The sequence below is a fragment of the Xyrauchen texanus genome, chromosome 7 (genome assembly GCF_025860055.1).
Source record: "Xyrauchen texanus isolate HMW12.3.18 chromosome 7, RBS_HiC_50CHRs, whole genome shotgun sequence".
Lineage (NCBI taxonomy): Eukaryota > Metazoa > Chordata > Actinopteri > Cypriniformes > Catostomidae > Xyrauchen > Xyrauchen texanus.
Genome location: NC_068282.1, coordinates 21,896,520 through 21,909,262, shown reverse-complemented (window position 1 = coordinate 21,909,262; position 12,743 = coordinate 21,896,520). Strand labels below are relative to the sequence as shown.

The 12,743-nt window shown below is 43.0% G+C and overlaps 1 protein-coding gene across 1 annotated transcript in view; it reads left to right on the top strand.

Moving 5' to 3' along the window:
• Positions 1 to 12,743, top strand: part of LOC127646897 (vasoactive intestinal polypeptide receptor 1-like) — a 109,254-nt gene that overhangs the window by 67,179 nt on the left and 29,332 nt on the right. The window contains exon 4 of the mRNA XM_052130849.1: positions 10,816 to 10,916. Within this exon, the coding sequence (XP_051986809.1) occupies positions 10,816 to 10,916 (101 nt within the window). The remainder of the gene's footprint in view (positions 1 to 10,815; positions 10,917 to 12,743) is intronic.

Genomic DNA, 12,743 nt, shown 5'->3' with positions numbered 1-12,743 from the left:
CTTGTTCTCAGGGTCTTTGCTAAGGGGAGGAAGACTGAAACATGACTTGATTGGGCCAAGAAAAACCAGAAGATTTTTTTTTTTTCAATGGGTTTATGGACAGATGTGATGAGAGTGGCTCTTGATGGACCAGACGTGTGGAAGCTAATGCACACATAAAATGGGTTCGGGTCAGATGCCAGCACGGTGGGGGAGAGGAAATGATGTGGGTTGTATCATTAATGATGAGCTTGTTGGACCTTTTTAGGTTGCAGATGGACACAATATCAACTCTTAAAAATCTACTGCCAGTTTTTGGAAGACACTTTCTTTGAACACTGGTACAAGTTGAAATCAGCAGTATTAAAGACGACTATGATCTTCATGCAAGATAAGGCCCCTTTACACTCGTCAGTACTCCACTGCTTGGCTAGCCAGAAAAAACTTGAAAGATGGCAGAAAGATGACTGGCCCCATTCCTCAACTAAACTGAACCCAACTGAGAACTTGTGGACCCTTTTAAAATGTGAGATTTACAGTGAGGTAATGCAATTCACATATTTGAATGTCATCTGGGAGGCTTTGGTGGCTGCTTGAGATACAATTTGTTGAGAAAACACTACAAAATTAATGGATGAGAGGTTTATTAAAGTTTTTTATTTAAAGAAGTGTGCTTTTATTGTCTATGAATATTAAGTAATGCACAAAATGTTACTATGTTGTATGTCATTTAATATATTATTATTTTACATTAGTTATTTCCTAAAACTTGCTTATTTACTGTTACGTTTTAAGGTTAGGGGATGAAAAAATAAAGTGTTTCCTAGTTGCCTAATAATTGCACACACAAATATTTGAGAAAATTGTTGTAACTCCCCTGAGAAACACAACTCTCAATTTTTCTTTAAGTATTCAGTTTTGTTACAAAATAAGGTCTTTGGAACAGAGTGACTGTTTGCACCAAGGTGTTACACCTGGTGGTACACCTGATGGTAGTGCCTTTTCAAAAGAAAAGTAAAGAAAGGTTTGTGTTAAGTTTATGGGAAGGATTTGGTGTAGGGTGTCTGTGTGACTCTAAATGGACAATAATAATGCTGCATTGTTGCCCCTATACTTTTAGTGTCACGATTAAATGTTAAATGTAATGTTTGTCCTTGACTGTGTTCCTGCCCGTGCCCTCCGTGGATGTTTCTCGTGTTTATATTTTGGTTTTCCCCTCGTAGATATTTCATTTGTTCCCTGTGTTTTCAGTTACCCTGTTCATCTTTTGTTTTTCCATTAAAACTGCATATAGATCCTCACTCCTCGTCTGCCTTCATTATATTTAGTATAGAATTGGGGGTGCATATAGTTTTTGCCAGTATTTGCACTGGGTTGTGCATAGCATTTGACTTGTAGCATTCACTGACAGCATTGTATCTCTTTTACAGTAAAAATGTATAATGAAAAACATTAACTGCCTTATAATTATTTATTATAATAATGATTTGAGTTCAAATAATTTTATTATGAAAAAGAGTGAAGGGGTTTGGTTGCCAGGAGCAATGGTCAAATACATTTTATTTGACAGTTACAAATATATTTGAATAGAATGTCATGGTTGACCAATCAGCATCACAAAATCCAGAAAGCTGTGTAATATGTGATATGTATTTATAATATTCATTTTAATTGCTTGTTGATTTCAGAACCATGTGTAGGGAGGAGAGAGAGGAAAAATATAAGCCTTTTTTGTGAGCAAGGGAACTTGGGTGTATAAGAATGTGTGTGTATGTAGCTGTCCCCTCCAGTCACATAAAATAAGCTGATGGAGTAATGACATGCTTCATTAAACTTTGCTTTTAATCATCCTTAAAATCATCACTTACAGTTTCAGTTACAACCAAATCCTCTCATGTCATATACATACTCTCTTAACCATAAACATGATATAATCTTTTTTTTCTGTTTACTCCCAATTAAGATTCAGATTATACCGTATGATCTGCATTTATTGACTTATCGTTTATTGTCTTATGTGTATCTCTGCATTACTACGTTTGCATTTTTGAAGTGGTAAATTAAAACATGGCTAAAACATCTTGCTAGATGCTCAATGAAGCAGTGGTTCTTTACATGCATTAGTGTGTAATGTATAAATACTTATATGCAATTATACTATACATTACACATTTGAAATTGAAACATTGTAAGGCATGGATGAAATAAACCTGTTGTTCCAGTTTAACCACTTGGAATTGAATTGGTTTTGAAAAGAATAGATTTAAAACACTGAAAACTCATAATATTGATTAGAAATTACACGTTTAACAGTATAGTGACACGTTTAGTAGTATAGACAGATGGAAACTCAAATGTTTTTTTATAACATATTGATGAAAACATCGTTTAAAATACATTTAAATTTAAAACGTTGAGAATAATGAGTTTAGAATAATATTAAAACTGACAAATTAAGTGACACTCTGACAAATTAAGTGAAGTGAATTTACAAACGTCTCGGGTTACATGTGTAAACCTTGTTCCCTGAAAAAAGCGGAACGAGATGCTGCGCTTTTGGGAACAATCCTGCATTGTGACCAGCTGTGAATATGTGTGTAACACGTCAATGAACATTGACCGGAATTTGTAGCCTCGGCTGGTGAGATCATTAGATGCACCATGATCTGGTCCAGTGGCCCTCCCTTGCTCAGCGCAGGCTAACCCGGTGGCGATTGTTTATATATAAATCCATTATTGGGACATTGCCCCTTTATTTATGTAGGCTTATGTCCTTCAAGCCCAGCATTCGCTCTCTGCGGTCTAATGATAATCTCCACATGAATGTGCCCAGGGCTCGAACAGAGTTAGGGAAGCAAGCATTTACAATTTCTGCTCCATCAGCGTGGAACCTATTACAGAATGACTTAAAACTTGATAACTTGGTCTCCTTTAAGAGGCTAGTAAAGTATCGGGAAACAGGCACAATGGGCACCTGTCCCTGCTTCCCAAATTAGGATAAGTCTATTGTATTGTAATTTGTTACATTGTATCTCCAACTGTTGTAAGGCCATTGTATTTTTTTAAGCGTGGCTGTTTAATTGTATTGTTAATGTATTATGTTTTGCATGTTTATTGTATATTTTGTATTTTATGTGAAACTTTTATTGCGGCCTTCTTGGCCAGGGCTCCTTCGTAAAAGAGACTTGTTCTCAAAGGATTTCCCTGGTTAAATAAGGGTTAAATTAAATAAAATAAAAAAAACCTGTGGCCAGGCTATAAATAGACGTGTCACCAGCGTGTCGTCAGATATCTTTGTCTGAAGAGCAGTCCTGGGGCGTCGCAGTGCAGCAAAGAAGCACAACATCTTGTTCCGCTTTTTTCAGGGAACAAGGGTTACACATGTAACCCGAGACGTTCCCTTTACAAAAAGCTTCACTATGATGCTGCGCTTTGCTAAGCACTTTTGGGAATGCATGAACATCCAAACTATAAAATCTGATGAATGTGTGCGGAGAGGACCAGCCTGCCGCATCACAAACCTGCTGCAGAGGGACCCCTCTAGCCAAGGCTTTAGAGGAGGTGACCCCTCTTGTGGAGTGAGCCCTGACACCTACTGGCGAAGCTTGACCGCGCGCCTCATAGGCCAGGGCAATAGCATCCCTCACCTAATGTGACATAGTCTGCTTGGTAGTGGCCGCCCCCCTGTTGCGGCCCCCATAGCAGACAAATAATTGCCCTGACTTACGCCACTGGCTAGTGCGGTGGACATAAGTCTGAAGGGCATGGACTGGACAGAGTCCGTGAAGTCTTTCCTGCTCTGGTGTTAAAAACGGCGGGGAGCAGAAGGCTTCCAGAATGACAGGATATAGTGTCGAAAAAGGCACCTTAGGAAGGTAGTCAGGATGAGGATGCAGAATAGCTTTGGCCATACCTGGGGCAAATTCGATACAGGCCGGCAAAACAGACAGAGCCTGTAGATCCCCAATCCTCTTAAGAGAGGTAATCGCCATAAGAAAGACCATCTTGAGAGTCAGAAGTCTGTCAGACGCTGACCCTAGAGGTTCAAAGGGGGTCTCAACCAGACCCTCCAGGACTATTGCCAAGTACCTTAAAGGAGTTCTGGTCCTAACAGGAGGCCTCAGTCGCATGGCTCCACGAATGAAGCGAGTGAGAAGAGGATGCCTCCCCAAAGGCACCCCGTCCCTCAAGGCTTGGCAAGCCGAAATGACGGCCACATAAACCCTGAGAGTAGCGGGGCATATACCTGCTGACAGTTTTTCCTGCAGAAAGTCCAGAACTGAAAAAATTTGGCAGTTAACTGGATCTGCACCATGTGAACTGCACCATTTTTCGAAGACACCCCATTTATTGGTGTAGATTCTTCTGGTAGAGGGAACCCTAGCACTAAGAATGGTCTCGATAACCTCAGGTGACAGCCCTGTGTCCCTCAGTTGGTACCCTTCAGGGGAAAGTTTCCACAATTCCGGCCGGGGATGAAATATCGTCCCCAAGGCCTGACACAGAAGGTCCCTCCTGTCCGGAATCGCCCAAGGCGAGACGTTGAGGACAGATATTAGCTCCGAGAACCATACCCTGTTCGGCCAGCGCGGCGCTATCAGTAAGAGACAAGACTCTTGCTGGCGAACTCTAGCCAAGACTCCCGGGAGCAGAGAAACCGGGGAAAAACGCATACAGATGCATTCAGGGCCATGTATGCGCCATCACGTCCAGACCCAGGGGGACTGGTTGACTCAGGGAGAAGTAGACGAGACGTTGCGCTGTTCTTAGAGGCGAAGAGGTCCTCTTTTACCCTGTAAAATCTCACCCAGATTTGTTCCACTACCTAGGGGTGGAGTTTCCACTCACCCGTCGGTATTTTCTGTCTGGACAGTAAATCTGCCCCCACATATGGGCATCCAGGGATATATAATCTCCCCTGAGTGACAGGGGCTTGTCCTGGGCCCCAAGGAGTATCTGACATGCCATAAATTTAGCTGACGTGAATGTGGACCTCCTTGATGGTTTTTGTAAGAGACTACTGCTGTATTGCCCACCCGCACCAAGACATGGTAGCCTCTGGAGGAAGTTTTTCATGGCTAGGAATACCGCCATCAACTCGAGACAGTTACTGTGACAACCGAGCTGATGACCCTCCCATCCCCTTGAGATGGACTACCACTTAAGACCGCTACCCTGCCCGTCAGGGAGGCATCTGTCGTTAGCACCCTGCGACGACGAGACGCACCTAGAGTTGGACCCAAGGTAAGAAACCAGGGTCTGAACCACATAGCAGGGGAACGAAGCACGCGGCGCGTAACCCTTATTAGCCCTAGGGGACTGGCCCTTGGATGAAATTCCCTGGCTTTTAGCCACAGCTGAAATGGTCTCATTTGGAGCAGGCCCAAAGGGATCACCGTGGACGCAGATGCTATGAGACCTAGTATTTGTTGATACTGGAGAACAGTGCAACCTTGACCTAGCCTGAGTTTGCTCAGGGTGTTCTGAATGGACGTGATACAAGTGGGAGACAACTGTGCCTGCATCGTGATCGAATTCCACATAACTCCAAGATAGGTGATTCCCCGGGTGCGAGAGAGAGCGCTCTTTGACGTTGAGTCTCAGACCCGGAGAAACCAGATAAGTTAAGACAATATCCCTGTGCTGAACTGCCAGTTCTTGGTGCTGCGCTAAGATCAGCCAGTCATCTATGTAATTAAGAATGTGGATGCACCGGAGTCGTGAAGGAGCCAGTGCTGCATCCATGCATTTTGTGAATGTGCGGGGTGATAGGGCTAGGCCGAATGGAAGAACCCGATACTGGAAGGCTTCATCCCCGAAAGCGAACCTCAGGAACTTCCTGTGCTGTGGCAGAATTCCAATATGGAAATATGCGTCCATGAGATCGATCGTGATCAGCCAATCGTAATGTTGGATCTGAGACACGACCGTCTTGACAGTTAGCATCTTGAACTTGAACACCCTTACCGAGAGGTTCAAGCCTCATAGATCTAAAATCGGATGCAAACCCCCCTTCTTGGGGACCAGGATGTATCTGCTGTAATAGCCTGACTCTTTCTCTGGAAGGGGAACACGTTCATGGCCCCTTTGACCAAGAGATTTTGCAGCTCTTTCCACAGTAGACGTGTCTGATCCGGTTTCACGGTAGTGGGAACCATGCCGTTGAAACGTGGAGGGCGGCGAGCGAATTGAATTCTGTAGCCTCTTTCTACTGTGTTCAGAACCCACATAGAAATGCCTGGCAGAAGTTTCCACGCTGCCATGTTCTCTGAGATGGGTATCAATTTCGACACTTCCTGTTGAGGGGATGTCGAGTGTTCCGCGTCCTGGATAAAGGCAGGAAGCAACGGTACACCCAACTCTTTGTTTGAAGCCTCTGTCACCCGAAACACCAAAGGCGGCGGGAGTGAAGAGGTTTCGTGAGTTATTGGGAGGGCCGAAGTGGATGGTACACACGCACAGTCCCGAGAGGAACCACCCCCACAAGGCTGGGTACAAGACTGTCAGGGTTTCTTTCTTTTAAAAATTACGACCCTGAGGTCCTGCTGATGGGGCTGCTGAGGGCGACGAGCCTGTCCTCAGTCTTTACGAGGGGGAGCACGACTCTCCACGCTCTGCCTAGCAGAGTCAGGGCGGGACTGGGTGGTCGACGGCACCACCCCCCTGAGTGCGGTGAGGAAAAAACTGCCCGAAGGCTTCCCTGTGGCTTTTCGCCTACATGAATCTGGAGATAACCGTATTCATGCCGTCTCCGAAGAGACCGGAAGGTGAAACTGGGGCATCGAGTGGGAAAACTCGTTATCCTTAACACCTCGTGAAACGTAGCGGTGCCGAGGCGTGCTTCAGCTTACGAGAAGGATCAGCTGGATCTGGGGAGAGAGCGAGTGATAGGGACGGACCCATCTCTCCTCAGCCAGATATATGCGAGAGCCCCATGATGAAAGAGTGGGCGCTGACTCCCGGAAGTAAGCAAGGCGAGCGCGAAGCATTTCGCCCGAAAGTAGGTCGCAATGCACGCACTCGCCCTTCCCCAACGCGAGAGTAGCATGCTCTTCCCCCAAACAAACAAAACAAAACTGATGCGTGTCCCTGACAGTCATAGAACGTTGACAGGGAAACACGCATCATTTGCATTGTTTGCATTTGCATTTTTACACCTTTTTCTTTTCTATTTTATATATATATATATATATATATATATATATATATAAAGAGGGAAAGGAGAAAAGGTTCACTGCGCACTGCCTAACAAATTCTAAATCCTAGCAGAGGAAATAATGTTTCTGACAGGCTTGTGAGACACAAAGCACAGTTTGCTCTGAAGAAAACGGATCTGACAACATGCTGGTGACACGTCTATTTATAGCCTGGCCACAGGTGCATCTAATGATCTCACCAGCCAAGGCTATAAATTCTTGTCAATGTTCATTGACGTGTTTATACACATATTCACAGCTGGTCACAATGCAGGATTGTTCCCAAAAGTGCTTAGCAAATCGCAGCATCATAGTGAAGCTTTTTGTAAAGGGAACACTGTTTCAGACCAGCATTATAGAGAGACATATATACTCACTGAGCACTTTATTAGGAAAACAATGATCCTAATAAAGTGTCTGACATGGTCTGGAGTGGTTATCTGAGTTACCGTAGCCTTTCTGTCTGCTCGAACCAGTCTGCCATTCTCCGTTGACCTCTTGTTTACGTCCACAGAACTGCTGCTCACTTTATGTTTTATTGTTTTGTTTTTGGCACCATTCTGAGTAGACTTTGGAGACTGTTGTGCATGAACATGTCAGGAGATCAGCAGTTACACAAATACTCAAATCAGCCTGTCTGGCACCAACAGTTATGCCATTGTCAAAATCACCGAGATCACATTTTTACCCCATTCTGATGGTTGATGTGAACAATAACTGAAGCTCCTGACCCGTATCTGCATGATTTTATGCACTGTAGTGCTGCCACACAGAGGCGGACTGGCCATAGGATGAACCGGGACTTTTCCGGTAGGCCGACCACGAACACCCCCATGCTTAACAACTTTTGGGCAACTGCCACGCCTGCTGCCACATGATTAGATAATCGTATGAATAAGTAGGTGTACAGGTGTTCCTAATAAAATGCTCAGTGAGTTTGCGTTAACTGCAATAATCATCCTAAAAATAAAAAAGTTGGGTTAGAAATTTGTGGACGTAAGATATTAAAAGTTTGGCTCCAGTGCATGAGAGTTAGCCATCTCATTTTCTCTTGTTTCTCATCTACTCACCTGCTTTCCTCTTAATACATGTTCCATTGGAAACATGTAAACATTTTAATAAAAAAATAAAGGGGTTCTCACTTTTCACTCTTTATGTTCCTGTTGAATTTCTGTGGCAGAATTATTACAGCAGTATGTCTGATTACCACTGCAACTTCACATACACTTTCTGTAGCTGTCTATTACTTTGTTATCATATAGACTGCCTGTACCATATAACAATGCATGTAACCCTGACTGATCCATCATTGTATCTGCAGACCATGAACAATAACAAATTCTATAATCATAAGCAGACTAATAAAAACACAATCCCTTTACTGTGCAATGCTACTGATTGAAAATAACTTAGTAGTGGATTTTTGTAGCAGAGACCGTGTCATTCTGGTTCACTCTGTTTTATTTAAGGTTATGAGCCACAAGGATTTTGAGTAATATTAATATATTGCTGCATTTATTACATAGAACATTTCATATTTTGAGTATAAAGTCTACAACAAGTGAAATATCTATTTAGTTTATATTCAGCTTAGTTTTTGAGACTAATTCCACAGAGGAATAGGTTTTCCCTACCTGTCACTCACTCGAAGTTGTGTCGATGTAGTAACACTAGGGGTCACTCTTGGGAGCCCCAAACATCTCTGATCTTTGAGAAAAGGCCAATGGGAATTGGTGAGTTGAATTTGCATGCCACTCCCCCGGACATACGGTATAAAAGGAGCTGGCTCACAACAACTCATTCAGATTTTTTCTTCGGAGCCGAGTGGATGTTTAGAGAGCTGAATTCCACTGCATATTTCCTATAAAAGATCATGCACTGATGGATAGCATCTTTTTAAAGATGCCTTTCTGTCTGTGTGTAATTCCTGGTTGCGGTCGCTATCCCTCAGTTTCTGATGGCCACGATCGCTGCCTTGCGTGCCTGGGCCATTATCACGTTGATTCAGCGTTCGTCGTTGCATCTCTTTTCTTAGGATGGAGTTAGACTCAGTCTCCATGATAGCGCGCATCACGAGCGAGTGCACGCAGTCGGTGCTGAACTGCCGGAAGTCATTCAGGTGGAGTACAGCAGTACCACTGTAACAGTTTCAGAGGCTCCTGGGGCAAATTACGTCCTCGGCAGCAGAAGATCTAAGTGGCCTACCACCAGCAGTGGTAGACATGGTCACTCAGGCCAGGGCTCCCTCTATGAGGCAGCCATATGCATTGAAGTGGAGTTTTTTCACAAGTTGGTTTTCTTCCCGAGGCGAAGACCCTCAGAGATGCACGGTCAGGTCAGTGCATTCCTTCCTGCAAGAGAGGCTGGAGGGGCGGCTGTCCCCTCCAACTTGAAGGTGCACGTAGCCGCTATAGCACCAAGATGCAGTAGACAGTAAGTATTTGGGTAGCACAACCTAATTATCAGGTTCCTGAAAGGTGCTAGGAGGCTGAATCTTCCTAGGCTACGCCTCTTTCCCTCATAGAGTCTCTCTGTGGTCCTCCTGGGCTTACGGAGAGCCCTGTTTGAGCCCTTAGAGTCAGTTGAGCTAAAGGTGGTCTCAGTGAGGGCTGCCTTCCTGACTGCGCTCACAAAATCCATCAAGAGGGTTGGGGACTTGCAGGTGTCCTCTGGCAGCGACACCTGCCTGGAATTCGGTCCAGAGTGTTCTCATGTGGTCTTCAGACCCGGACTGGGCTATGTGCCCAAGGTAACAATGACCCCTTTTAGGGATCAGGTGGTGAACCTGCAACCGAAGGTGCCCCGGGAGGAGGCAGAACCAGCCTTATAGTTTCTTTGTCTGTTGCATGCTTTGCACATCTTTGTGAATTGCATGCAGAGCTCTAGATGCTCTGAGCAGCTCTTTGTCTGCTTTGGCGGACAGCAGAAAGGGAATGCTGTCTCCAAACAGAGGCCTGCCCTCTGGATCGTGGATGCCATTGCATCGGCATACCACACCCAGGGCGAAGTGCCCACCCCTTTTGGATTAGGAGCATACTCTAAAGAGTGTGGCATCCTCTTGGGCACTTGCCAATGGGACCTCTCTAGCAGACATCTGCAGGGCAGCGGGCTAGGCAACACCCAATACCTTCGCAAGATTTTATGATCTACAGGTTGAGCCGGTCTCGTCCCGTGCTTTGTCATGGAATGAACAGGTAAGTTTACGGGACAGCTGGCCGGGTATACCACTTGCATACAGCACCTTTCCCCTCCATGAGGTGAAGACATGTGCTTTCTTTTCCCATGTGAGTTCACGAGTCCGTGGGCCCTGGTTTTATTATTATCCCAGTGTGCATAGTTACTAATACAGCAAGGAACATACCAAAAAAATTACAAAAATGTCTCAAAAAACATATACAGTACGTACAGTAAAATAAATGTTACTTTGTGTTTTGTAAAAATATCTACAGTATTAACAGAGTAAAAGTTGGCATCAGCAATTCATTGTTAAAGTAAGTTTTAATCATGTATATGAGGTACATAAATGGTACCCATTTTGCAGAATGAGCCAGCCAATGTTAACAGGTATTTTAAAAGTTTATTTTTTGACAATTATGTATCAGGATGTGACTTTTACAGTTGTTTTACTATTTTAATGCAGGTTACATACTCAGAAGTTGCACCAATGATGGTTGGACAGAAACATATCCATCCTATGAGAATGCTTGCGAAATTGTGGAAGATTTGGATTCAGAGACTGAGGTGAAAACCTACATCAATTAATCTCATGTTATTTATCAACCACACATCTCAGAGAAACGTACCCACCAGCCATTCCCACTGTGCATTGTGTCTATTATGTGCTTTAGCAATTGCTCTTTTGAGTTTAAAGAAAAAAACAGTGAAATACAAAAGAAATGTTCAAAACTTTTCAAAATTAAATGTATCTCTTTTGGGGTTTTGGTTGTCCACTGCCTTTCTATTAAATCTAGATTTACTGAACCTCATCAACTCTGGAGCATTTTTGGGCAGCTGCCTGCAAATTTATAAACTTACCATTTACATACTGTGGAGTAATTGCCAACAATTGGTCTAATTTTTTCATAACCCCACTCCAACAGCTCTCCACAAAAATTCTTCTTTTATTTCACTAGATAGCATCAAGTACTAAAAAAAGAATTTTCCCTCTATCACCTTCTGACACGAATTGCTGGTATAAAATGTAGGCGGTGCTTTAATGCATTTTAGCCCTTACATATGTTCTTGTCCATAGACATTCAGTCTATTGTTCAGTTCATGAACCACCCCCATGTTTCATAGAATATCTCAGCCTCAGAGTGTACTAGAAGCTCAGTTGTCATCTAGATCTTGGTGTCATTAGAAAGCTTAGATCCTCCCCTTGGCGATGATGGATTACATTTTATCATCAATAGTTGATAACATATTTCTGATTATTTCATTGGCATGCTTTTTCTGCTGAACCACATATTTCAATCTGGACATCTAAGATAACTATGATATAACATTAGATTATTCACACAAGCAAGCTCACAGACAAGTACAAATATTTTTTTATAACCGCCTAAAGTAAAAGCAGTTTTGTGGCTTACAGCAGCAGTGATTGGCACATAAAAGAGACATGAGAATGAGTGCTTTTATTTGATATGCTTTGTCTATTTAAGCCAGTGGTTCTCTTTTTTTTTATGAACGCCCCCCTACTACATTCCCTTACCTAATGTAGCCTATGACAAATTTAATAGAGCTGAAGTTGTGATATGATAATATTTATTATCAATCTATTTCTGACTAAAGTATAGTTAGTGTTACTATAGTAAATTCAAGGGTGGTGATGTAGAATTCTTTGCCGAATTCAAATGGTTTCTGCTTCTCGTGCCTTCTCACTGATTCTGTCAAAGCTGCAAGTTTAAGAGCTTTAGCTTTAAGAGCTTTGTGCTCACGCTGCTCTGTCAATTGCCATAAAGATCCATAAAGAGCCATAAAGATGCATTAGGTGCCAAGGTTGTGTCTCTGCCTGTGTATTCTCCCAGCGCCCCCTGGCATCCTTTGAACACCCCCGTTGAGAACCCTTGATTTAAGTGCTATTTGAAAGACTTTTATATTCATGTTTCACATATCACATGACCTCTAGGAGGTGCTGATTTGTGATGCAAATGTTTAACACAAATACAGAAGTGATGGTAATCTATAAATAAATTCAGATTCTAAGCTTTCAAACAATACCCATATACCTTAAATATGTATTCAGAGACTTGAATTTGTGACATAGCGCACCCTTTTGGACTCGCTGGCGGATCCACAGAGTTGAAGAATATAAAGGAATAGTTCACCCAAACATTCTGTTATCATTTACTCGTTCCGATCCCGTATGACTTTCTCACTTCTGTGGAACAGAATGAGAAAGTGTTTTTTCTATATATTGAAAGAATAAGGGGACTAGGGTTTTCGAGTTCTGAAATGACAAAAAAGCACCATATAAGTATCATGAATTAGTGCTCTAGCCTTAAGATAAGAATAGACCAAAATAGTTGCTATTCTTGAGAATATTCCTCTTCAGTTTAACTCTCAAAT